This window comes from Canis lupus, chromosome 19 (assembly GCF_011100685.1).
Source record: "Canis lupus familiaris isolate Mischka breed German Shepherd chromosome 19, alternate assembly UU_Cfam_GSD_1.0, whole genome shotgun sequence".
NCBI classification, from domain to species: Eukaryota; Metazoa; Chordata; class Mammalia; order Carnivora; family Canidae; genus Canis; species Canis lupus.
Window position 1 is genome coordinate 17525021 of NC_049240.1, and position 26573 is coordinate 17551593.

Here is a 26573-nt window from a genome sequence, read left to right on the forward strand (position 1 = left end):
TCTAAATTGAATTTTCTGAAAGACTATCTGTACATTTCAACAGGCTAAGAATTCAGATTTCTGCCACAGTAGATGTCAGGGATTGATGCGAGTTGATGGAAAGAACGTGAAACCCTTGTATTCTAATAGACAATTAACTTGTGGTAGGAAGAATTTGCTGGGCTTCCTTACAGGATGACCAAACATGCTGCTCATGTTTTATGGGCAGAGTCTCTATCATTTGCTTCCCAAGAAAAACAACTGTGTGCGTATATGTGTGTATAGATGAATGTGTTAAACGATAAATCTCTTATTCTTTCGAATCCTTTCTGCCCCTTTCATGAAAAAGAATTACATCAGGCCTCTGTTGGCATGTACTTCAACTTCTAATCAAACAAAACACATGTATGTATCTGGCATATTCATATCTACATCAGACTGTAAAAGTAAAAAAAAAAAAAGGCTATCATCCGCACATTTGATTTCGAGCACAACAGCAACAAGAGGTATTCAGTGGGCTGTCAAACAAAAAGAATCCATGACAGACCAGGGATATGCTATAAGAAAATGGAAGAGGGATTAAGACATAAAGGGAGAAAATTAGACGATAGGAATGAGAAAAGAAAAAAGAAATGAAAGCAGATAAAAGCTTAGAAAGCAAGAAAAAGGTCAAAATGTTCTTTAGAAGCAAAGACTTGAGTAGAAATGTAAAGTATGGACACTGAGGTTGATTATGGAAAAACTGCTTCACCTTTGTCCCAATTTCTTCTTCTATAAAATGTATCCCACGTATTTACCCCTATTCCCAGAGGTAAATGAGGAAATGCAGGTACAGCAATTAGCAAGGCAGTCAGTGAAGTAAATGTTCAATCCATGTTTGCTAACATGAGTTAGTGTAACAGGAAGGTACTATAATTACTTGTATTGTTTATAGAACTTACTTTACTATTTTAACATAATTTCATCTTTCTAAATATCAGTTATTCTAAGTATCAAATTTTGCCATTCTTCCTTTTTAAAAAAAAATGTTAAAACTGGTCATAAGGTTTATGTTTAACACTGGTCATAAGGTTAATATTCTAAAATAAGGAATACCGGGAAGAAATTAGTAACAGTCAAACCAGTTCATAAAGTATAATAGTGATCTTCAGCCAAACTCTTTAAAACAAATTTTTCTTGCATAAATAAAGCTGAGATCAATTTCTTATGTTTTTCATCCCCTGCCCAAACATGGTTTGGATATCCCAGAATTCTAGGAAAATTCTAAGTCTTTCCACAAAGTTTGCTCTCTTCCCCAACTCCACTTCTTCTCTTTCCTCCTTTTTATATCCCAAAAATCATTCACAAAATTAAAAATCCCATTTTGAACAGTATTCATCTTAAAAGGGACAATCTAATCATTTTTTCAGAGTAGTTACCATCTTTCAATTGAAACATCTGTATTCTGACCTGATTTTTTTTTTTTTTTTTTTTTTTTTTTTAGTAACAGTGAGCTCTGAGCTCTGAGGACAGAAGCTACATTTTCTTCTTTTATATCCATCACAGTAACCATCTTAATCCTGTCCATGGAGCAGAAAATCAATTAATATGAATTATCGAATAATATATTTACTAAAGAGAAGAGGAGGAGAAGCAGAGGTTAATTTCAAAGGTCATCCAATTTCAGATTCCTAATGAAAATTCAGTCTTTTGGGCTTCACCTTTTTCCCTATGATTGAAATGCCAAGTACAAGCCGAACAGTCTGTTAACAATCTGAAAAGAAAATATATTACCATGATTGTCCAGGGAAACTGGAAGCGATTTTCTCTTGGGTTGGAGGTTTAAGCAAACAGGAAGCCCTGTTTAGGATTTGTCTTCATCATCTTTCATCACAAGTCAGCCTGGCTTCCTGATAAAGAAATGTGGAACTGCTTTCAGATACTCAACCACATCGGACAGAAATGCCAACTCAACCATCTCCAACTTTAAATTCAAAGTTGCGATTTCTAAACACCCCATTGCCATCAGACCACAGCTTTCGAAGTAAAATTTTGCCTCTTAATCTCTATGAGCAGTGGGCAGAAAATGAGTCTTTGTTGGTATCTAACCTCACAGCTAAGGGATCTCATTTTATTTCTACCACTGAACGTCAAGACTATGAGAAATAAGCCATGTAATAGAGAATAATAACTAATAATCACAGACCCCTGAAGGCGTTTTCTTCTTAGCATTAATAAGGTAGTTTTCTATAACTACTTGAAAAACTATTATTTATGAAATGAAACTTTAAAGACTTCCTATCAAAATCTTATAGTAATTTCCAGATGGAAAGTGCATAATACCCCACAATTTGTCTCTAATCTGTATTTCTTTTACAACCTCAAATTTCATGAAACTATTTAAGTTAAACTTGCTAACATAATAAACACATCAGTTTTCAGTGAAAACTAAAACTCGAGCATTTAAATTCAAATAAATGATTTTCTACAAAGAGTTCAAGATGAATTGATAAATTTACATGAAGAAGCTGATGCTAGAAAGTTGAGCCTGAAGTTCCAGTAGATACAAACTACAAAATGACTAGTATTTCATCTAATATAAAGTATAAATAAATAAATAAATAAATAAAGCAAAATCAGAACTCCTGACACTCTAAAAATTACATTGACTTATCATTTCACACAATAGATTTTTATCTACTAGAGCTAAATATACCTATCATCTCACTTGATGTATTTGTAAAATCTATTCTCAGTAATATTTCCAAATATAAATTATTCTAAGGTTCCATTTTCATAGTATTTTTGAAAACTTTAAATTAATATAAGAAAGGAAGAGGTCATTGTAATGCAGAGAGAAAATCCAAGAGCAGATTCATCAAATATGATTGGTATCAGACTTAATAAGCATCTGTGATTTAAATATATCCCCAATTTAATTCTAGAAGTCACTGATTAATGTTGAGGCCAAGAAGAAGACAATGTAAGCAACTACCACATCACAAACATTCCAGATGTTTCTTGAGCCCAGTTTGCTCCCCACTTATCAGCCTATGACAACCACCATTCAGTCTTTCCTACTACCTTTCAAAATTGCATTTTCAATATTCATTTTTAAAAAACAAGAGGCAAAATAGAAAGAGGAAAGTAAACTTGAACAAAGACATATAGTTTGTTTTCTGTCCAAGAAAATAAAATGTGCTCTTGTTGAAAAACATATGAATGAATTTCCTTAGAATGATGCAACCCCTCCAAAAAACTCACAGGAGTCATCACCATGGGTGGTAGGATGCTGAGTTTCTCACAGGAAGCGGCTCAGGTAATTGCTTGTTTGTTTTGTAGTGAGAGGCATCCTATTACGTGCCTACGGGTTTCTTCTATGAGAAAATCTGCCACATGGCCCATTTTGTTTCAGGCATTTCATAGGCATTTGTCTCATGTGTTTAGAAAGTCCATCATCTTAATAAGTGATCTGTAGAACAAATGACTAAATGGGAAATACATGCTGTTGGCAAACAAGCTATATTACAACATAAGAAAAAAGTCTACAAATAATATAAAGCTACGAATCCCAAGTTAGAAAACACAGTCACTTCTGGAATAAGACCACAAATCGGAGACGGGTTAGATTATCCGGCTGGTTAAGTTGTCTGGAAGGAATTCCAATGCTGAGGCCATTATTAGGCAAGCCCCATGAAAGGAAGTAAGAATTACTTCATCACTGTCTCTGTGGATCCCGGTGAGGTCAGTTTAAGAGTTCTACAAATAACTCTAGCTTGCATACACTGCACCACACACCATGCTCCATGGTGGGGATACAGAATTGAATACTATCTGGCCCTTGCTGTCATGGAATTTAATTCAGCAGAGAAAACAGACCCATAAACAGATCATTCCAAATTAAGAAAGGACATAATGACAGAGCTATTCACAGCGTGCAATGGCATCCAAGGGAAAGAGGGCATTTGGTACCATATGAAGAATGGAAAGGCTGTCCTAGAAGGCTTCCCAGCAGAGACAGTCCCTGGCCTGAGCTTTGAAAGATGGGTTGGAGTCTTGCAGTCAGCCGGGTGAAGATGGGCAAAGGAACATTCCAAATTACAAAAGGGTGTGAACAAAGACACATGTGTCTTTGCAACTGCAAGCCATTTAGTATTACCAGGATATAAATTTTAAATTATATGAGGGTATACATTTTAAAAGCTAAAGTCAAAGAGGCTATATGGGCCCAGCCTCCGAAAACACGTGCACCCTGTTGGGAGCTTGGATGCTATCCAATGAGTACTGGGAAGTACCTAGAAAGCAAAATTTCTCCAGTCCCTTCACTGTTCCTCTCTTGTCACCAGCATACAAGACAGTTGTGAATCTATTGCTTCGGAAAACACTGGGGAAGTGGAGGTGGGGGGGTGGGGGTGCATTGAGGAGAAGTATCAACTTGTTCTTTCTCTTTCTGCTGCCATATTTGAATAAATGTTAACTCTGCTCTTTTATCGGCCTCATTGGATTGAACATAGGATATCTGGGATACAGAATAGAAAGCTAATGAGTGTCACATAGAAGCAATATTAGAAGAAAATGCATTCTAATACAGGGCAAGGGGGAATATACGGGTAGGTAGAAACCAGAGAAAGAAGACTCTGCAGGAGCAAAGAAGCAGGTACATGTAGGGGTATACATGAAATTTGCAAAGGCAAGGTAATGAATATCCAGAAACACATACAGCAACACAGGAATCATTAAAAGAGGAATCATTGTAAAAATATCTAGGTGTATTTCACATGTAAAATATTGTTTTCATGATTAAATAAGTGATTTCCATACATAAGGTAGGAAGCATAATAATACTGAGTTCTATTCAAAAAATATCTCCTGGGAACCAGTCCCATTATTTTATAAACTATGTTCATGTATATAAAATAAATTCACCAAAAGAGGAAAAACAAATACATTGGGAAAAGTTAAGTGAAAGAGTTGACCTGAGAAGAAGAAAAACATAAAAAGTAAGGCTGAACAAAGGAGAAGAAATACAAAGTCCAGCTGTAATAATCAACAACCTTCAGTGAATGCTTACAATGTTCTACTCTAGGTACCATCTGAAGGGCCTTAATGCTATCTCATTCAATCCTACAATAGCCCTACTATTGTTTTGCCCATTTTACACATAAGGAAACTGAGGCTCACTGAGGTTGAATAACAGAACTGCTATCCTGAAGCCACGCCGGTAATAAATGGCACAACAGGAATTGGAATCCAGGGGGTCAGAATCCAGCCTCCCTGAGTGGGAAGATCAAGATTACTCAAGGGAACAACTCTGAATTGAAACCATGTATTAAGTGAAGCAATCCGACACACACACCCCTCAACAAAAAAACAAAATGGCTTCCCTGAAAACAAATATCATGGAAAAAAGAAAGAAAATTGATTTTAATTCTCCTGAAATGTCTATGTTAAAAACATTGAAATCTGTGCTGTTTTCCAACATGTTGCAAGGGTAGTAAGTACCATTGGCTATGAGGCCTAAATAACTTGTTACTAATAACAAAGCATCTTGGTTTATAAAGGAAAATTCTGTTATAGGAAAAAATAACTTTGCACATCTAGAAGGAAGCTACAATCAACATGTTACTTTATGTGCATACACATGTCCTTACATCTAAAGAAAAAAAATAATAATGACATGCATGAAAGGCTTGGCTGCAAAAGAAAAGAATTTGCCTAAAGTCATGACGGAGCAAGTGGCAAAATCACTTTGGAAAATGTCCCTTGTTAGCAAAGTAAATTTCTACTTAGCTGTATCTTTTAATTAGTTAAATAAAGAAAGCAACCAATTACTCTGACCAGAAGTTTGTTTATTCAACACTTTTTATTCAGAGCTAATAACCTCTACAGCTTCATGGTTCTGAATGTTTATTCATATTTGGGCAGAGTTAATCTGTCTGATTTCTCTATGGATGACACTGTTCTGAATATTGTTATATTATACAAACTACAGTTTAATTAAACAATGGAATAATGTTGGGTTTAAAAAGACCAGTATATATCATTATTTTTATACTTCTAATTTCTATATTAATATAATTAATAAACAACACCTTTATTATCATTATTTAGTACTTATTGGTGGCTAATATCATCATTAAGTAATTAATGAACACTTTCACTCCAAATATTTTAAAATTCATTTATTCAGCACATCTCTATCAAATGTTTATTAGGTATAAAGAACTATAAAGGATATTTTCATGATAAATAAGGCACTGAACTAGAAATCAAGAACCAAAAAAAAAAGAAAGAAAGAAATCAAGAACCTTAGTAGTAGTCAACACGTCTTTTTATTTACTAACTCCCATAATTAAAACATAAATATTTAAATAAATCAGCAGGCTAATCTTTCAGAATACCTCTAAGCAAAGTTTGTCTCTGAAGGGACAACCTTTGTTCTGTTTTCAGTATATCTTAACCATATTAAGAAATCCAACCCACATAATAAGATTTCTATTTCTAAGACAGGAATGAATGCCTGATATTTTTAGTTTATATTTCTAAATGCAGCTAAGTTCTAAGTGTCCCTGTGGAGGAAAGAAAACCCACAACAGAAATCATTTGCTTTTTTTAATTTAAAATGTTACATCTTCAAGTCATACTTTCCACAATGAAAACATGTCCACTTGTTGACATGCTCTACTCTAGCTGAAATGACATAATCATTTCAACCCCCTGAATTTAAAATTGAAATGTCTTTTCCTTCTTTCAGAAAAGAAAGAACTACCCTATGATTAAATCTTCCCACAATTTCTTTTAAAGTACTTGAACTTAAAAAAAGAGAGAAAGAAAGAGAAAGAAAAGAAAAAGAAGAGAAAGTTCTCCTCTATTTTTATCAGAAATTACTCTTCCCACACAGACACTGTGGCTAGCTCAATGAGTGGTTGGCAAGTTGAGTTATTTACAACAGTAGACTTCTCCTCCCTCCAATCCCCCACTCTTTCCAGGAGTACAAGTGAACAGCTGCCTTTGAGGATTTCCTATCTTGTTCCCCTGGCCCTTCCAAACACTCATTTCTTTCCTCTATCCAGCTGTGGCTTCCCTCAAATTGCTGAACTACACAGAATGTCCTCTTAACCCCACATTAGTTGCCATAGGAAATTGAGTCTTTAGATGATATAATGTCTAAACCATATCACCTACTCAATTCTTTTCAAACAAGAACATCTCTGAATTGCTTTTGAGGTCATTATTTGTTCATCTACACAGGCTTTATTAGGCCACTCCCATTATTAAATTATATATTCACCCAATACTTACTGAGCACCTATATAATGCAAGTTAACTTTACTAGGCCCTGCAGCAAAAAATTTAATGTAATGACAGATGCTGTGACTGTCCTCTCAGAACTCATGGTTACAGGCTGATGCAAGCCTACATAGATCTACTACAGGAAACACTACTAAAGTACTAGAACAGAAGAAAAACAAAAAACAGAGGGAATGAGAGGGTCAGGAAGAGAGTAGGAGTTGTTGACATTGCCAGGGAAAGATTTCTTTTTTTTTTTTTTTTTTTTTTTTTGCCAGGGAAAGATTTCATTGATATTTTGAGATCCAGCTAACTGGAAGATCAAAAAGCACAAAAAAGACTGAAATAAAGAGGGACTACAATTCCAGACAACTAAAATACAAATTGGCGTTCTTTTTTGGAATAAGGATCTGACTAACAATATCTAAGTGTTTATAGCTCTAGGAAAGATCACTGAAAATTACAATAAAAATTCATATGAATCAAGTTTTAAGCCATATTCACTCAAAGGCATCAAGTATGTTCCCCCAGGACCTCAATGAGACTGGAGCTTTTCTCTAGCTTATTTCCATTCTACTTGCAACAATCTACACTAATTGGTGCCACTCTCCCTTCAGACAAAGCTCCTTTGGTGGTCTGAATGGCTCAGGTTTAATGAAGCTACAACCAGGCCTTCACCATAATCTTACAAAGCTCTGCACATTCAACCTCATTCAACAAACGTTTGCTGGGAATGCACAACAGGCAAGGCTCTGGGCTAAAAGAGTAAAGAAAGATGAACAAAATACAGTCCTTACAGTTAAGATGCTCACAGCTGGAGAGTCTACCTGTAAACAGTTACCTGAAACAAAATGGGCGAGGCATTGAAAGAGTAAGGAAAGGACCTGTGGACAAACAAAGGAGGAGCATTTAAATGGAGGAGGGGAAAAAAATATTTCCAAGAGACCTCACAGGAAGGTGACCTCTGAGGAGCAGCTACAAGTATGCTTGCCCTTTTCTTACAGAACAGTAACCAAATTTCTAAGAATGAAGGCAAGAACCAATAAAGGGTCAAGGGTCAAAGGTCAAATTAAAATAATTAAATATGCTCTATAAAGGGATTTATACTTTATTCTCTAGGCATTAGGAAGAATCTTAAGCTATTGTAGAATTTTTTTTTAAGATTTTATTTATTTATTCATGAGAGACACACAGAGAGAAGCAGGGACATAGGCAGAGGGAGAATCAGGTTCACAGCAGGGAGCCCAATGCAGGACTAGATCCCAGGACCCCCGGGATCATGACCCAAGCCAAAGGCAGACACTCAACCACTGAGCCACCCAGGTGTCCTGAAGAATTTTAAATAAAAATAATTTTAAACAAATCAAAATATAATGAATGCATATTTGTTATCTATATCTAATACTAATGTTATAAGGTTACAATTAATGTGTAATTACATATATATGTAATAACTCTGGCAAAGTGATGCAAGGTAGATGGGAGAAATAAAACTAAAAGCAGGAAGATGAATTAAGAAACTATTCCAGAAGTTCAAGTTAGAGATGAGGATTTGAACTTAATGAAAATGGGAATTGTGAGAAGGGAACAGAAAAAAGGCTTCAAATGTATAACTGGTAAATCTTGATTTCCAACTACATATGTAAGGCTGAGAAACTAAAAATCTAGGAAGATCTCCAGGTTTCTGACTTGCAGAAAGGGTGGGTGCAGAATTACCAGTAAGGTATATTGAGCATCATAGAAGTAGAACTGTTTGGGATAGAAGAAAAGAAGTTGATTGAAGCTTGTTAACTATGAGGTACTCATGGGTCATTTAAAAGGATTCATCCAGAAGATACTGGAAAAATTTATGACAACACCCTGCTCTCCATTCAAAGGTACATGGAGAAAATGGAGGAAAGAATCCAGACTGATTATGTCTTGGACTAAAAATAAACATTCAACATAAAAGTAGCCAGAGAATTAAAAAATACTTGGAGATTAAACAACACATTTCTAAACAACATGAATCAAAGAAGAAATCTCAAGAGAAGTTGAAAAATGTTTTAAACTAAATAAAAATGAAAATACAACATAGTAAAAGTTGTGGGATACAGTGAAAACAGTGCTTATAGAGAGGCTGAAGAACAGTAGAAAGATCTAAAATCAATACACCAAACTTCCACTTTAGAAAACTAGGAAAAGGATCCCTGGGTGGCGCAGCGGTTTGGCGCCTGCCTTTGGCCCAGGGCGTGATCCTGGAGACCCGGGATCGAATCCCACATCAGGCTCCCAGTGCATGGAGCCTGCTTCTCCCTCTGCCTGTGTCTCTGCCTCTCTCTCTCTCTCTCTGTGACTATCATAAATAAATAAATAAAAAAAAAAAAAGAAAAGAAAACTAGGAAAAGAAAGTAAAACTAAATCCAAAGTAGATGAAATCATAAAAATTAGAACAGAAATCAATGGAATTGAAAACAAGAAATAGAGAAAATCAATGAGACCAAATGTTGGTTCTTTGAAAAGATCAATAAAATTGATAAGCCTCTAGTCAGTATAACTAAAAAAAGGGAGAGAAAACCGAAATTACTGATAACAGAAATGAAAAAGGGGACATCACTACAGGTCATGGATATTAAAAGAATAACAGAACAGTATGAACAACCCTATCCCCATAAATCTGAAAGCCTAGATAAAATGGATCATCCTTGAAAGACACAATCTGCCAAAACTCACATAAGAAATAGACAATCAAAAGATGTCTCTATCTTTTAAAGAAATTGAATCAATAATTAATAACTTTCAAAAGAAGGGTACCTGGGTGGCTCAGTCAGCGAAGTGTCTGCTTTTGGCTCAGGTCATGATCTCAGGGTCCTGGAATCGAGCCCCAAATTGGGCTCTCTGTTTAGCAGGGAGCCTGCTTCTCCCTCTCCCTCCCTCTTCTACCTGCCACTCTGCCTACTTGTCCTCTCTCTCTCTCTGTGTCAGATAAATAAAAAATCTTTAAAAAAATAAATAACATTCAAAAGAGAAAGTACCAGGCCCAGATGGGGTCACCGGTGAATTCTACCAAATAGTTAAGGAGGAAATTACACAAATTCTCTACAATCCCTTCTAGAAATTAAAAGCAAAAAGAATACTTCTAATTCATTCAATGAGGCCATCGTTGCCCTAATACCAAAAAAAAAAAAAAAAAAAGGACATTACATGAAAACTACATACCAATATCTCTTATGAACATAGATGCAAAATCCTCAACAAAATATTAGCAAATAGAATCCAAGAATGGGAGACATCTGGGTAGTTCAGTGGTTGAGTATCTGCCTTCGGTTCAGGGTGTGATCCCAGGATCTTGGGATCGAGTCCAGCATCAGGCTACCCGCAGCAAGCCTGCATCTCCCTCTGCCTATGTCCCTGCTTCTGTATGGCTGTCTCTTATGAATAAATAAATAAAATCTTTTTAAAAAATCCAAGAAAAGAAGATGTGGTATATGTATACAATGGAATATTCCTCAGCCATTAGAAACGACAAATACCCACCATTTGCTTCGACGTGGATGGAATTGGAGGGGATTATGCTGAACTCTGGGAAACGAACAAGGGGTGGTGGAAAGGGAGGTGGGTAGGGGGTGGGGGTGACTGGGTGACGGGCACTGAGCGGCGCACTTGATGGGATGAGCACTGGGTGTTATGCTATATGTTGGCAAATTGAACTCCAATAAAAAAATAAAAATAAATTTTTAAAAAATCCAAGAATGCATAAAAAGGATTATAGACTATGATTAAGTGGGATTCACCCCAGGTATGCAACATTGATTCAGCATTCAAAAATCAAGTAATGGAATTCATGATATCAACAGGCTTAATATGAAAAATCACATAAACATATCTATAGAAGCAGAAAAGCATGTGACAAAAAGCAGCAATCACTCATAAAACTCTCAGTGAACTAGAAACAGAAGGGCACATCCTCAAGTTGATATAAAGAACATGTACATCTACAGCTAACATGATATTTAATGGAGAGAAACTAGAAGCTTTCCCACTATGATCAGGAACAAGGCAAAGATATCCCCTCTTGCCACTCCTTTTTATTATCATCAGGGAAGTCTAGATAATGCAATACAACAAGAAGAGGATTAAAGGTATCCTGATTAGGAAAGAAGAAAACTGTCTCTGTTATTAGATGATATGACTGTGTATGTAGAAAGTTTTAAAAAATTCGCAAAAATCTACTGGAACTAATAAGCCACCATAGCAAGGTTGCAGAATACAAAGTTAATATAGTAAAGCCAATCATTTTCTTATATACTTATGTAAACAATATTTGAAATTTAAGACAAAATACTATTTCTCTGGGATGCCTGGGTGGCTCAGCGGTTGAGCATCTGCCTTTGGCTCAGGACATGATCCTGGGGTCCAGGGATCAAGTCCCACATCGGGTTCCCTGAGAGGAACTTGCTTCTCCCTCTGCCTATGTCTCTGCCTCTGTGTGTGTGTGTCTCTCATGAATAAATAAATATAATCTTTAAAGAAAAATACCATTTACCCAAAAGAAATAAAGCACTTAGGCATAAACCTAACAAAAGATGGACAAGATCTAAACACTTAAAGATTAGAAAGTACTGTATTGCCCTATTTATGTGGTTTTATGCTACATTGAGAACCTTTTTAAAAGTTATAAGAATCATGTAGCAGAGCATTTTCTTCAGGGTTTTAGTCCACATAATGAAGCGATTCGTTCATGTGCATTAATTAAATGGATTCAGTGCTCAAGGTATACAAAGGACTATGCTGGGAACTGAGGATAAAAAGACCAGTAAAAGACAGTTCTGACTTTATTTAATTGGGGTATTGAAGAGGGAAAAGGAGAGAAGTCTAAGAGGAGAAAAGTGTAGAGTGGGATCTGGTTAATAATACCCTGGTTTGACCTATTTTATATTTTTCATTTCTTTTAGGGGTGAGGTATAAGAAAAGTCACCTAAGCCAGTTTGCAATTACATAAGGGTTTCCTATATGAGGCTCTGTTAGCCAGATCGAACATGAGATGGCCAAACCTTGGAATCACTCCTCTAATGCAGTTACTTCCCTAAGTAGCACCTGAAAAGAGCAAATGTGTTGGCCCAGAATCTATGCCATAGGGTGTAGGACATCAAACCAGAGATCTCTGAGACAGGAAAAGTGCTTATCTTCCCAGTAGAAGCACACTTCAAAGGATTCGGCACATACTTCAAAGAGTGTTTACCCTCCTGTCTCTTGGATGCCTTGGTCTAGTAGCCAGTACTAACACCCCATTAGCACTTCATTAGCCTGGGCTCAAGAATGCTGGAAAAGAGTCCTGGACCTAGGAAGCATCCCTAGACTGCAACTAAGAGATTCCTCCATTTTTCTTACCACTTTTATAAATGATCCGGTACTCATCCATCCCCCTCAAATAATACATATCTGAGTTCTAGAGTTGGTGTCAGCGAGACATATGTGACAAAGTAGGGCAAATTTTAACAATCAGTATCATATATCCAAATATTCCTTTAAAAATACACCATAAATAATCACCAGGTCTAGAAACACTTTGGCAACAAGCATCTCCAAAATCTTTACCTAATACTGAAATACGCCTTCAACGTATTTGAAGATTTTTACAATAACTTCTTGGTCTTTCCTGCTTTCTGTATACTCCAATTCTGGCTGCCTGTAGACCATTTGCCTCGACAATTCATAGTACAACATCTGGGATATTGCGGACACCAAAATTCTCATACAGCAGTTCAAAACATTCTTTCCTCACAAAAAGCAAAATCATCTCCCTGAAGATTCTATTATTAGCACATGGAATCTGCTTCCACAGCATCCTGTAAGAGAACTGGACCCCCTTCTATAAATTTTCCCAGATGCAGTCCACATAGTGCCCATCAGACTGAACAGTCAAACACACCAACCTAACATAAACTGTACATTTGCCAGATAGAACTAAGATTTTAAGAAATTTTATGTTATTTGAACGTGCAAGAAAGATCAAGAATCCTAACTTACTAAGGGGAGAAAAGAGTGAGATCTCTTGATGCTATTTTGTTCAAAACTGCAGTATGGCACTTACTTTCCATAAGTAGCTAAAAAGAAAACTGGAAATATATGATGAAAATGAATTGACTATTACCCCTTTAAATTAATGGAGATTTCTGATAAAGCTGGATCAGTGCACTTCACTTCTCATGGTCTGATTGAAGGGTTACGTTTTCCATGGAATATTGAGTTGTGATTGCACTTGGGAATTCCAAATAATAAAGGATGAGAGAGAAAAAAAATCTCATTTAATATGCTATCTTGTGAAAACACATTGTTAAATAAATGTCTCATCTGGGGATCATTTTGTATAATACAAAAATATCAAATCACTATTACGCACACTTGAAATGAGTAAGATACTGTATGTCAATTATACTTCAATTTAAAAAATGCTCCATTAACAAATCTATACATATTTTTACTCAAATGGACACATATACATTGTTCTGAACCTTTCCTTTTTATTTGAATATTATATTTCAATATATATCTATATCCACCTAAGGACAGCTGTATATTTTTCTTTTTAATGGTTACATATTACTTCCATCATTTAACTTTACCTTGGGTTACTTCCAGTTTAGGAAGCTAAGTGTGAAATTTCCTTTTTTTCAGAATCTGGTTTCAGTATAGTTTTGCAAAAATAAAATGGAAGGCTCTCTCCACTCAGTTTCAGAGAAGTGTGTGTGGAGCTTTAAACACCATGAGCCTTGACCTTCTTCAAAGGGACAACATTTTAATAATTTTTTTAACGGATTTTCTTCCTTGCAATTGTTCAGTTTGAGTTTTCCTTGTCATCTGATATCAATTTTGGTAATATGTACTTGCCTAGAAAATCATCCATGTACCCAGATTTTTCAATATCTGTAAAAAAAAAAAAAACTTAAACATTTCTTGTAATTTCCTCTGTATCTGGTTATTTTTCCTTCGGTTTCTAATTTTGTGGGTTTGCACTGTCTCCTTTTTCTTTCTCTGAGGTTAACTAGTGATTTATCTGTGTTATTAGGAGATTGATTTATGTATTAGCTCTACTTTCTGTATTCTAATTTCTTAATATTTGCTGTAATTTTATGAAACTTCTTCCTCTTTCTTTAAAAATAGTTTTGCTGGGGTTTTTCTCCCCTTAACTTATTCGGTGAAAAGATCATGTCATTTGAGCTTAAGGCCATGAATCTTCTCCTGAGCATGGCTTCAGCTCTAGAATGTACATTCTAGTATATAGTGTTTTATCATTGGTATTTTCTCTACCTGCTCTTTAACTTCAGTTCTGAATTTTCTCTTGAGCCTAAAACTTATTTGAGAATCATCTTTCTTGTTGTTGCTTTTGATTCTAGATGGTTGGGATTTATTTTCTTTCTGTAATAAATTTCTAGTTTCAGTGTATTGTGATCTGTGACTACGTTATGCCCTCTTTTTCTAGTTTGCACAATTTACTGAGGTTTTCTTAGTTCCCAGACATAAGTTTGTCTGTTTGTTTTTAATATTCCAAGAGCAGGGATCCCTGGGTGGTTGAGCGCCTGCCTTCAGCTCAGGGCATGATTCTGGAGTCCCGGGATCGAGTCCCACATCGGGTTCCCTGCATGGAGCCTGCTTCCTCTGCCTATGTCTCTGCCTCTCTCTCTGTGTCTCTCATGAATAAATAAGTAAAAGTTTTAAAAATAATAATAATATTCCAAGAGCATTAGAAATGAGATCCTGTTCTCTGATTTCAAGTCAAGGAATATATATATATATATATATATAGTGTGTGTGTGTGTGTGTATATATATATATATATACACTTTAGATCTCATCATCATGGACCTTTTTTAAAGAAAGATGCTTGGGTATTCTGTTCCCTGAATTCTTTCATGTCTGAGGTGATCTGTCTGTGTCCTATATACTCAAACAGCTCAGCTGGGTCCAAACTTCTCAGATTGTCTGGCAATACTTTCCATCCCTCCACAACTTTTCCTTCTTTGATTCATTGTTTCCCTTCTGTGAGGTCTCATTTCAGAAAAGTAATATTGTCTTTAATTTATTTGATAATGTGGAGAATTCTATGTTTGAGATGGTTTTTTTCTACTTGTGGGCATAATTCCTACTCTGATGTGAATTAGTCATTGGCCTTACATCATAAAAATAAGAATAATAACTCAAGGACTCTCTACATGCCAGTTTGCATGGATTAGCTCTTATTCCTCTTTCTTTTGTGTTCAGTATCTGTGTATAGATCCCATGTTCATTCTTTTCAGAAAATGACATCCTTGAATGAAGACAGTTCTTTCACCACCAGCAGAGATTGGTGGGAGGAGCCAGGAAGAAAAACTAAGACAGCGAGTATCTAGAATTTTTTTTTTTAATTTTTATTTATTTATGATAGTCACAGAGAGAGAGAGAGAGAGGCAGAGACACAGGCAGAGGGAGAAGCAGGCTCCATGCACCGGGAGCCTGATGTGGGATTCGATCCTGGGTCTCCAGGATCGCGCCCTGGGCCAAAGGCAGGCGCCAAACCGCTGCGCCACCCAGGGATCCCTAGAATTTAAATATATTGTCTCAAAATACCTTTTCACTAATTTTCAGGCCTAGGTATGTCACCAGTTACAATGGTCCCTGCATTCAAGTTACTAAACCTCCATTTTTTCTGTTCCCGTGCCCAACAAAGAGTGAGAAGGCTATCTTGCTGGAGCATCGCAAAGCACCTGTAGGTGTGTATAACTCCTTCACAGACTATCCTAAAAACAGTGCATTTTTACATGCACATATGTTTTTACATATTTGCATTTTACATGTACATAATAAGTTTACTGCTTTACTGATATAAAGGATGGATAGCACACAATTTACAAAATAATCACAAAAGACAATTGTAAAGTCTGTACAGCCGATTGATTCTCCCAGAATGCTTTATTGAGTTTTACCAAATTCGTACCCAGCCTATGATTGCGACTGACAAGCAAATGTGGTTCTGACGCAAACGCTGGATGATATTTCCAGTTAGCTAATAAGTAAGATGAAAGTGAAACAGCAAAGACACACATGTGGGAACATCATACTTTCATTGGTGACTTGAGCAGCTTACTCACTGAACCAAATTATAAATTCAAACACTAAAAGGATACCTCCTCAACTTTTTGTGCTGCGGATGTGACATTGTTCGTTTTAATAAGCATTAATGTTTTCTCTATCACTCTAAGTCCAAATAATAAGCAATAAGCGAAGTGCTGATCTACAGCATTTGCAGATTTTCATAGTATAATATTTCCACCATGGCTAATTTCAAACTACCAATGTGACATCACTGATCACAGGGTTGGGAGGAAATGCACAGAAGGGCACTTTAATATAACATTTTCACCAATCAAATACAATCGATGTAAATGCCTCAAGAACATTAGGTAATAATAAAATACGGAAATATGGAGTGTTGAGTTTCGAGTACTTATTACCTTTGTTTTTAACATTATTGTAATTTTATAATTTAATTTTGAATGACTGTGTTTAATGATCAACTTTTTGATCAAAAATTTACAAATCAGCTCTAGACGGTAGACCATGAGCTGGCTCCAACATACTATGTAAGTCTCCAGCAGCCTGTGATTCCCTAACAAATCTATTTGCCTTCTAACATCTTCCCTCTTCCCAGTGGTCAGCCTTTTGTGATAAAAAGAGATATCTGAGTAATTCTGTTTACACCCTGACCCTGCTCCTCCTTGGCTACATAAACCTGAATTCAATAACTTCCTGTAGCAAATCCAAACCCTCAGACTCTTGTCATTCCAGAGAAAGATCCTTGGTTGGGGCCTTTCAGGACAGGGCACCCAACTTGTAAAGCGCTCTCTGGTCATTACCAGGAATCAGAGATATATGTGCCAGCAGACTGAGGTCATCTCAGCTTGGTCCCAACGTCACTGTTTCTGGCACCTACACTTTGCTGGCATGGCTTGCATGTGCCCGGTTTCATTGAGGATGGCCTTTCTTATTTGTTTTACACCATTGTTATTTTTTATTACTTCAAGGAATAAACTGGGATGCAAACACATTTCTTCTGCCATCTTTAGCCAAAAATCTGCATTCGGTCTTTAAACTTAAACATTTTCACTTGAGAGTCAAGTTCCTCTTTATAAGCAATGCCCTTGAGATACACAACCTAAAAGAGGTACCATAAGAAAATTAAGTATGTCAGTACCAAAATAAATGTGCCTCACAAAAGAAAGTGCTGAGTATATAGGCAATGATTACAACAGTGAAAAAAGGTCTATATGTTAGGACATTTGCCGATCGTATACAAATGTTTAAAGAACCAGATCTTTTTAATCCCCAGCTGAAATGCATTACACACATTGTTTAACGATAAGAAAGGAGGAACTATGTACATGTGTTTCCCATATAAATGGAAAAGACAATTTTTGAGGAGGGAAAACAAGGACATTGACTCACAATCAAGTCATTCCAAAGTGGTGGAGTCTGTGGTATTTATTCTCTGTGTGTGGAACATTTACAATTAAAAAAAATAAAAAATAAAATTAAAAAAAAAAAAAGATAGCCCACATCATTCCCACAAAGCCTATTTGCTGAAAGGAAACATGTCATTGGACCAAAGAGCTCCAGAAGAAAAACAGAGGTATGTGATTAACATTCTCAGTGTTTCTTTCTTTTTTAAATTCAGATTTGCTTCAGAACATTTTGAGATATAGCCTAATATTTAACATGGAAATACTTGAACAAATGCCCATTTTGGCGTATGTTTGTTCTTCAAAATTTGCCTCCAAATGAGAGAAAAAAAGACAATATGACCTAGAGCAAGAAAGAAAAATCTGGGAAGGATGTGAAAGGATCTGTGAGACAGCCACAAGGCATTCAACGTGAAACTACTTATCAGGCCCAAAGTGGGCTATCTTCCCATAGGAAGGTGTAGGAGGGGAGCCCGGGCAAATCTTATCTTGGAAGGGAGATAGATGGTCCCTGGAGTAAAAATGACTCCATCAACTTTTCACTGAAGAGTTTCCAGATAAATAACATCTTTCCACAAATAATTTGCTCTCGAAAGGCAGCCCCCAGACATGGGAAGCAGAAAGAATGGGTAAAGGCTGTGGAATTTTCTGAACATGAACAGCAAAGAATGTCAGTCTTTGTAATTGAGAAATGAGATCACTTTGAAAAAAATAAATGTCAAGGACCGGGGCTATTGCACAAGTAAGGCACGTTTTTGGAGCCTCAGAAAAATGCATTCTCAAGATTAATCTTTACATCTGTTTCCAGAGGCTTCATTCAAAAGTTGACACTTTTGTACAAAGAACAGCCTAGCGGTGACTGTGACAAGCAAGCAGCATTTCCAGCAATGTACCAGCGACTCATAATCTGTGGGAGATAGTGCATATAGAGTGCAGCCGCCCTCGCCAAACCCCTGCAACTTCTCCTTGCCCCCAAAATTTGGAGGCTTGGAGTAAAAGGAGAAAATAAAAGCAATATAGAGTGTGAGAAGAAAGTAGCCTAATATATAAAATGAAAGACAAAGGCAGACTGGATTATGCCAGCGAGCCATCTGCACAGCTGAAGGCTTCTTCCAGCAAAAAAGGCTCCTCTGTTCCTGAATCAATTGCTTCCTATTCACAGGCTCTCTGTATAGGGCTAAATTCAAAATGGCTCTCGGGAAATTCTTGCCAATCCTGTGGTCTGATTTTAGGCTCTATTTTTCTCTTTCTTTTTAAGACCCGAGGATGTAAGTATGTATCAGTGCTGTAACCTTGCCAGCGTTCACTGGAATGAGTCAAAGGGACCTGGCATTAAATCACAGGGATTTGAGCTGCTAATAAATACAGCAGGCCCCATCCATTGTTGATTAATTCTGACTGAAATCTAAACACCAAACAACAAACACTCTTCTGAACTGCGCTGGTACCCATTAGTTTGATGTGTTTATTAGACAGGGCTGTGTTCTTTCAAGTTTATTAACAACAGATTAAAAAAACTGCAAACAAATCTAGGTTTCTTTTTATGATTTAAAAGCGCGGGTACCATTTGCTAATGTTTTTAGGGTTTGACAGCAAATCCAAACAAAGCTAAAACATACCATCATGTCAAATTAAGATCTTGGTTCAGAGTTTGAATAGTTATTGTCAATGTGCAGCTCCCGTTATTCAACAAATAATCAAAATTTCTACTTAAGCTTATAACTTGAAGAGTTCTCATGCTTTTTGAATCCATCTTTGCATAGAGATTTAAGCAATATCATAGGATGAGATATAAAATCTCTACGAGTGATATAATTTATTGCATACTTTTAAAGATTATACAGGATATTTCATGGTATTTGATTATCATATAGCAGACTTCCTAGAGGTTAATTCTGAATTGGGCCAATTAACACCTGGTCATGAATATGCTAGATATTATTATTTATTAACAGTACCTAAAAGTGAAAAAAATTACAAACAAATGTTCAGTGTGCAAAGATAATCAATGGTGCCTCAATATCAAGAATTCAAGAGATCAAAGACCACAAGTACAGATTTTCAAAGTTTTAATATTAACTCTATTAATCCCTCAGTAAATCTTTGAAAATGTCCAAGGTATATACTCTTAAGAAACTGAAAGAAGACACAAAGTCCCAGAGAGTTTCAAACAGACCCGATTACTGCAATTTCAAGTTCATAGTGGAAGCAACGATATAGAAACATATAAGTCATATTTACAGCCCAGGAAAATTGCCATAAAGTATATTTACCTTAATTTAAGCTGTCTAAAGAGTGTAAACAGAGTTTACTGGCTTAAAGACATACACACACACACACACACACACACACACATCCTGTTAATGGTTTCTGCAAACCATGTAATTTTAAATGACTAAGTAATGTGCGAAGGGGAATAATTTTCAGGTTTTGGCTAAACAGAAAGCATCTCCTCAAATCTAGAGCCTTGGGAGAACCACCATATCCTAAGGTCATGTAAGGCAACATCTTGATTTGAAAAGCCTTCCATAAGTGCATCTGCTATTGCATTCACAAAATATTCCAACCCAAATCTGTCACTGCAATATCTGGATTCTCCCCAGAGCTTCCCAGACCACCAGAGCTCAGCTCAGCAACTCCAAAATTAAATCATTACCTCCTTTAATCCTAAGTCATGTCCTCTTAATTTTTACAGCATGTAAACTACTAAGCTTTTATTCTCTGCTTTTTTCATGAATGCATAAAAACCACGATCAGAAGACAACTGTAACATTATAAAATTGATTGGTCTAGTCAACCCAAAGGTTACTGTTATTATGGTGGTACTGGTGGTGATTATGATTATATAAGTCAAGAGTAATGTTTGATTTTATGACATGAATAAACAATTCCTTTTTACCAAAAAAATAGCATTATAAACACTTCAAAGACCATATGGTATGAAAAATACTGCGTTGTGTCCAAAAAGGTAAAGATCCAGGCACCTCATTAAGAAAAAAACAAAATGCATGTTTCATCTAGTATATGCCTCCATAACTAACTAATTGGCTGATAATCAACTGAGTAGAGAAAAAAAAATGAGGGAAGATGTGTAAAGAAGAGGGAAGGGGAGGGATGAAGAAGTGAGAGTAACTAAGAAAGGAAAATTATCTACCGAAGCATAACAAAATCAAATAATATATTCAATCAATGATAGGCCATCATGAAAACTAAAAGAATAAAAGGATAAATGACACCAATTACCAACAATTAATAACTAAATATTCTGCCTCCGTCAATTAGAAAGTTTGCACTTTATAAAACTAAATGTTGTGCTGTCAACTTTTTGACAAATATATCAATCAATACAATTGGTGTCTTTTTATCTTTCAAGATAAATGCAGAAAATGGGGAATTTATCAGAAATTCATCTAGTTTTTTTTAATCCTCTATCCAGAAAGTAAATGATATTTTGGGTTGGCCCTTAATAATGTAGCCCTACACAGAATTTCCAGACTTATTTCCTATGGTGCCCCGATTTTGCATTCATGTGGTTTTGTTCTGTCCTTTGTTTTATGCACAATGCTCTCCCTTCTATATCCATCTGCTAATATTAGACTCATTCTCCAAAGTCTACTCAAAGGCAGCAGAGTTATATGAAAAACATTTAAGCTCTGAGACAGATAAACTGATCCAGAAAGAAATCTAGATAAAGAGTAAACAATAATTACATAAACTAGAATATCTTAAAAATATAAGCTTAGGGACTTCTTCCTAAAATTGTACCAGGAGCAAGATTATTATCAATCTCTCTTCTCTCAGCTGAAAATAAGTTTTCTTCTGGATCTATTCATTATGTCTTGAGTTCCTACCATATTCTGAGTACTATGCTCCCAACATCAAGGTGTTCTTAACTGCCGCACTTTCCTGAACCACAGGTTTGTTCTAAACTGCCACTTTGAATGTTTTGACACTTAACACATTCTGTCCTTTTTGGTGTTTGGGGCTTTTTGTTTGTTTCCTTGTTGTTATTTATTTTTCATGTCCTACCATGTTAAAAAGCCCTCAAAAGCAAGGTATTTGTCTTTAGAGTTCCTAAATGTCCAGTCCCTGGCACATAGCAAATGCTTGGAGATCACTACTTAAATTAAGACTCAAAGATGAGGGGCACCTGGATGGCTCAGTTGGTTAAGTATCCGACTCTTGGTTTTGGCTCAGGTCATGATCTCATGACAGTCATGGGATAGAGCACCACATCCGGCTCCGAGCTCAGCATAGAGTCAGCTTCAGATTCTCTCTCCCTCTTCCTTCTGTTCATCATCTCTCTCAAATAAGTAAATAAAACCTTTAAAAAAATAAAAAGACACAAAGCTGACTTTTAGAAAATGAGATTCTGAATACAAAATCCACTTTAGCACCACAAGCAGATATCTAAAGCCCAAATCACAAAACGTGAAAGGATTTTCAAAAGCAGTGGGGAAATGAAACATGAACATACAGTGCAAGGAAGGAATAGAGGGAAAATGAGATTATCGTAGAAATGAAGAGATTGACAGGATTAGAAAAGAAAATGATACATAGGGAAAGTAGTGAACAAAATTTTTTCACATCCCAAGGAAGAAAACTAAAAGCATGGAACCATGCAGGCTCTTAAATATAATTCAAGAAATATACATTCAAGAAATATATATTCAAGAAATATATAAAAATAAAATTCTCTTTCTGAAATGAAAGAGAATTTCAATCTCCATGCTAAGGAGTACAATGTGTCCCAAGAAAAACTGGCTCAGGGATCCCTGGGTGGCACAGCGGTTTGGCGCCTGCCTTTGGCCCAGGGCGCGATCCTGGAGACCGGGGATCGAATCCCACGTCCTGGAGCCTGCTTCTCCCTCTGCCTGTGTCTCTGCCTCTCTCTCTCTCTCTGTGTGACTATCATGAATAAATAAATAAAATCTTTAAAAAAAAAACTGGCTCAAAAGTATCAATAAGTGGATAGCAACTAATAAAATCTAAAGAAAAAAAAAGTAGGCATTGGAAATTCAGGCAAAAATACCAAGTGACTTACAAAAGAGAAAAAGACATACTTTGCAAAAGCAAGATAGGGCTAAACAATAGTGAAACTCATCTATAGTAGAAGATAGTAAAGATGCCACCTCTAGAAGACAGAGTAGCTACATACAGAAAATCATCACAGAGAAAGTGAGCCTATGATTTTTCACTCAGACCATCAATCAAGTATAAAGACAACAGATAAATCTGCACATGCAAAAAAACAAGAAATATTCCTCAGGAATATCTAACCCCTTTTCATTCAAGAAGACTCTGGACAAAGTGGTTCAGGGCAGGTTGTTTCAGGTATGGAAATGAATAAGGAGCCATGAGTTTGAATTATGATGAAGTATGGTGAACCAGTGACTGTCCACCAGTCCTAAGATACATACAGTTATATAAACCAAACTGGTCTTTAGTATGCTGCTCATCTGTTCCAATACTGTAGGATCCAGGATCAACAAACCACTGCCAAAGATCCTTGCATATCAAACCATCCCATGAACTCTTCCAAACTTGCTGCCAAGTTTGGTAACTACAGTGACTGATGGCCTCTCCCACCCAACTACAGTGACTGATGGCCTCTTCCACCCTATTCCTTCATGCATTCTGCCTTTAAATTGAGTGGACCATTTCAATAGCACCATCTCACACCTTACCTCCTGGACAGCAACCACTACAAAGCTGCTGCTGCCACTGCTCCAATGATGAGCCCTCACCACACTACTTCTCAATTGCCTCATAGAGAGAGTATATGCTGGACCTTTTTAGGATATGTAGTGAAGAAGTAAGTGAGTGGGTCACATATGATAAATCTACTCCTAAATCTTTGGATCCCTTCATCAATTTTTATCAAGGAATTTCTGGCATCTTGAATTCATTTACTTTAGAAGGACACTCTGGTTTCAAGCCAACTAACTGAGACAGTGAGAACCAGCCCTCAAATTCTGAAGCTTGTATTGCATTCAGAACGTCTAGTAAGTGAACCCATATCAATGCAATAAGCCTGAAAATTATGTGCTTTCCTTTCTGCTCTAGCATCATTATATTCTGTTACATGTCTTTCCCCCAGATTTCCTCTGACAGACGTTACCTAAATCTTGGAATGATTTTGTTACCTAAATACCTCATACCTGGTCACATCTGTACTTATCGCCCTAAGGCATATTGGGATTTGTAGGTATATAGAGACCAAATGGTGACAGAGGTAGAGTGCATGGGCAACAGACAACCCTTCGTGAGCTAACTGACTCAAATGAGGCACCACTAACCTTACCAGACAGGATAAGGAGGAATGCCACTGCTAGTTAGGGCAGCACAGACTGATTTGGTGGTTCAAGGTATTAAGAGTCACCCAAATCTACAAAAGGCTGTATTTCAAGTCTCAGGCTTACTTTCTCCCTATTAATATTTTATGTTCTTATAAGAGATCTGGCAAGAATGTGAACTCATCTCATATTGGAACCACAGACTCATGTCCCTTTTCTCAGCTATGTTAGCCTTTCAACTGCAAGATAACAGATTCATTTAGAGCAGTCGATGTAGATCCTTGGACCCAGTTTCTTGAGCCAAGAATTTGGAACCTAGAACTTGCCACTATTTTCTTCAAAATTTTCTAGCACAGGGATCCCTGGGTGGCGCAGCGGTTTAGCGCCTGTCTTTGGCCCGGGGCGTGATACTGGAGACCCAGGATCGAATCCCACGTCGGGCTCCCGGTGCATGGAGCCTGCTTCTCCCTCTGCCTGTGTCTCTGCCTCTCTCTCTCTCTCTCTCTCTCTCTCTCTGTGTGACTATCATAAATAAAAAAAAAAAATTAAAAAAAAATTCTCTAGCACAGCCAGAAGCAGCTATCCTACTACATCTTGAATTTTTCAATAGTATTCTAATGGTCTCACATAATAATAGATAATTGGTCAAACAAAGCACATTTAATAGAATACCCAATTTGAGGGTATCACAATGACATTTTAAGTAGGTTTTTTTGGTTTTTGTTTTGTTTTTTGTTTTGTTTTTTGTTTTTTTGCAACTACATGCCATGAACTACTAGTATTTCGTTTTCCAGTGGTAACCAGATAGTAATGGCATTCAAATCCAAGGGTCAGACAACAAATACCAATTTCCTGTCTTTAAAGGCCTATTTCCATAACCCCACTCCTACTATTAAATATTGTATCCATGGGGTTTCAACCCAAGAAACAAAAATGTTCTAGCTATTGTAAGCAATAAAATAGTTAATTCAGGGAATAAACTGCTTTTGAAATAATTGGAATGTCTAGAACATCAGGAGTTAGGAGTCTGCCTCTGGACATATTGAATTCAAAAACATATCACAGTGGCTGTACTATAGAAATCAGAAAGCCTCAGCAACTGCCTGCCTCTCAATAACATGAAATGGGGCCGCAGCCATGGTGCACGCTGAACTGCATCGTCGCCGTGTCCCAGAACCTGGGCATTGGCAGGAACGGGGACCTGCCCTGGCCCCCGCTCAGGAATGAATTCAAGTGTTTCCAAAGAATGACCACGAACTCCTCCGTGGAAGGTAAACAGAATTTGGTGATTATGGGTAGGAAGACATGGTTCTCTATTCCTGAGAAGAATCGACCTTTAAAGGACAGAATTAATATAGTTCTCAGCAGAGACCTCAAGGAACCTCCACAAGGAGCTCATTTTCTTGCCAAAAGTCTGGATGATGCTTTAAAACTTACTGAGCAACCAGAATTAGCAAATAAAGTGGACATGGTTTGGATAGTGGGAGGCAGTTCTGTTTATAAGGAAGCCATGAACAAACCAGGCCATCTTAGACTATTTGTGACAAGGATTATGCATGAATTTGAAGGTGACACATTTTTCCCAGAAATTGATTTGGAGAAATATAAACTTCTGCCAGAATACCCAGGTGTTCTTTCTGATGTCCAGGAGGAGAAAGGCATTAAGTACAAATTTGAAGTATATGAGAAGAACGATTAATGTGAAGATATTTTTTGATTTATTTCAAGTTAGTTCCCCCCCGACCAAACAATTCTATCTATATTTTAATATTAGAAAAAAAAAAAAACTTTTGTTGACTCTAAGTCAATGGATAATTCTTTCTAAGCAGTGTGATTTTATTAATCTTAACTAGACCATATCAGACATCATTTGTGAAACATTTCTTGCTATAACTGTGTGTTGCCCATCAAGGACCAGTACCTGCCTAGGGTAGCATATCTACCAAGAGCCAAAGAGAGACAATCCCTCAGAGCATGAGTTGAAACCAGGACTTACAAAGATAGGACTAGACAGATTTGTCCAAAACTCAGAAATGGGTTAAAAACAGAAAAGCGAGGGCTCAAATACTAAAAGAAAATTAGATCAAAATAGGAACTTTGATTTCTCTATCTATATCACACTTCTGAAAAAGTTCTGTTCACTCAGGAAATCAGTAAGTTGAGAACTCTAATAATTCCATAGGGATAGTAAAAAGGCAGGTAGGACACTACCTTTTTAAAGATTAAAAAGAAATGTCTGAGACCTCTAAAAACTGTTTTAGATCTTCAGTGAGATTCCATGGGATGTTATGATGTAAGAAGAATAGGCTGTTCCTTATAAAAAAGAGTAATAACAGCACATGGCTAAAATTAGAAATTAAGAAGGTAATGAATTGGAAATGGATAATGCTAGAAACCAAAATTATGAAGATGGAAACTAAATTAAACTTCGCTGAATTAAAAAAAATGAAAATTAAAACACATTTTACCCATCATGTTAGCAAAGATGTGGATTGTTAGGTATCCAAAGAAATAGCTTTTTTTTGCCTTGTAAATTAATATAAACTTTTTAGAG

General features: G+C 36.5%; 1 protein-coding gene and 1 long non-coding RNA gene across 2 annotated transcripts; one reads left to right on the forward strand and one right to left on the reverse strand.

The window, feature by feature from the left end:
* Positions 1-1751: 1751 nt before the first annotated feature.
* On the reverse strand, positions 1752-22248 carry LOC119864381. The gene is made up of 2 exons (XR_005373766.1): positions 21874-22248; positions 1752-1868 (listed from the first exon to the last, which is right to left on the reverse strand). It is a non-coding gene; the product is annotated as an uncharacterized LOC119864381 (long non-coding RNA).
* Positions 22249-25159: 2911 nt separating this feature from the next.
* Positions 25160-25795, forward strand: LOC609048 (dihydrofolate reductase). Its single transcript, XM_038564512.1, has 2 exons — positions 25160-25240; positions 25291-25795. The coding sequence occupies exon 2, from the start codon at positions 25311-25313 to the stop codon at positions 25716-25718; it is 408 nt and encodes a 135-aa protein (XP_038420440.1). The 5' UTR covers positions 25160-25240; positions 25291-25310; the 3' UTR covers positions 25719-25795.
* The last annotated feature ends 778 nt before the right edge of the window (positions 25796-26573 follow it).

Excerpts from the sequence above, each read along its gene's own strand:
- LOC609048 (XM_038564512.1), top strand. The coding sequence starts at position 25,311 with ATGGGTAGGAAGACATGGTTCTCTATTCCTGAGAAGAATCGACCTTTA.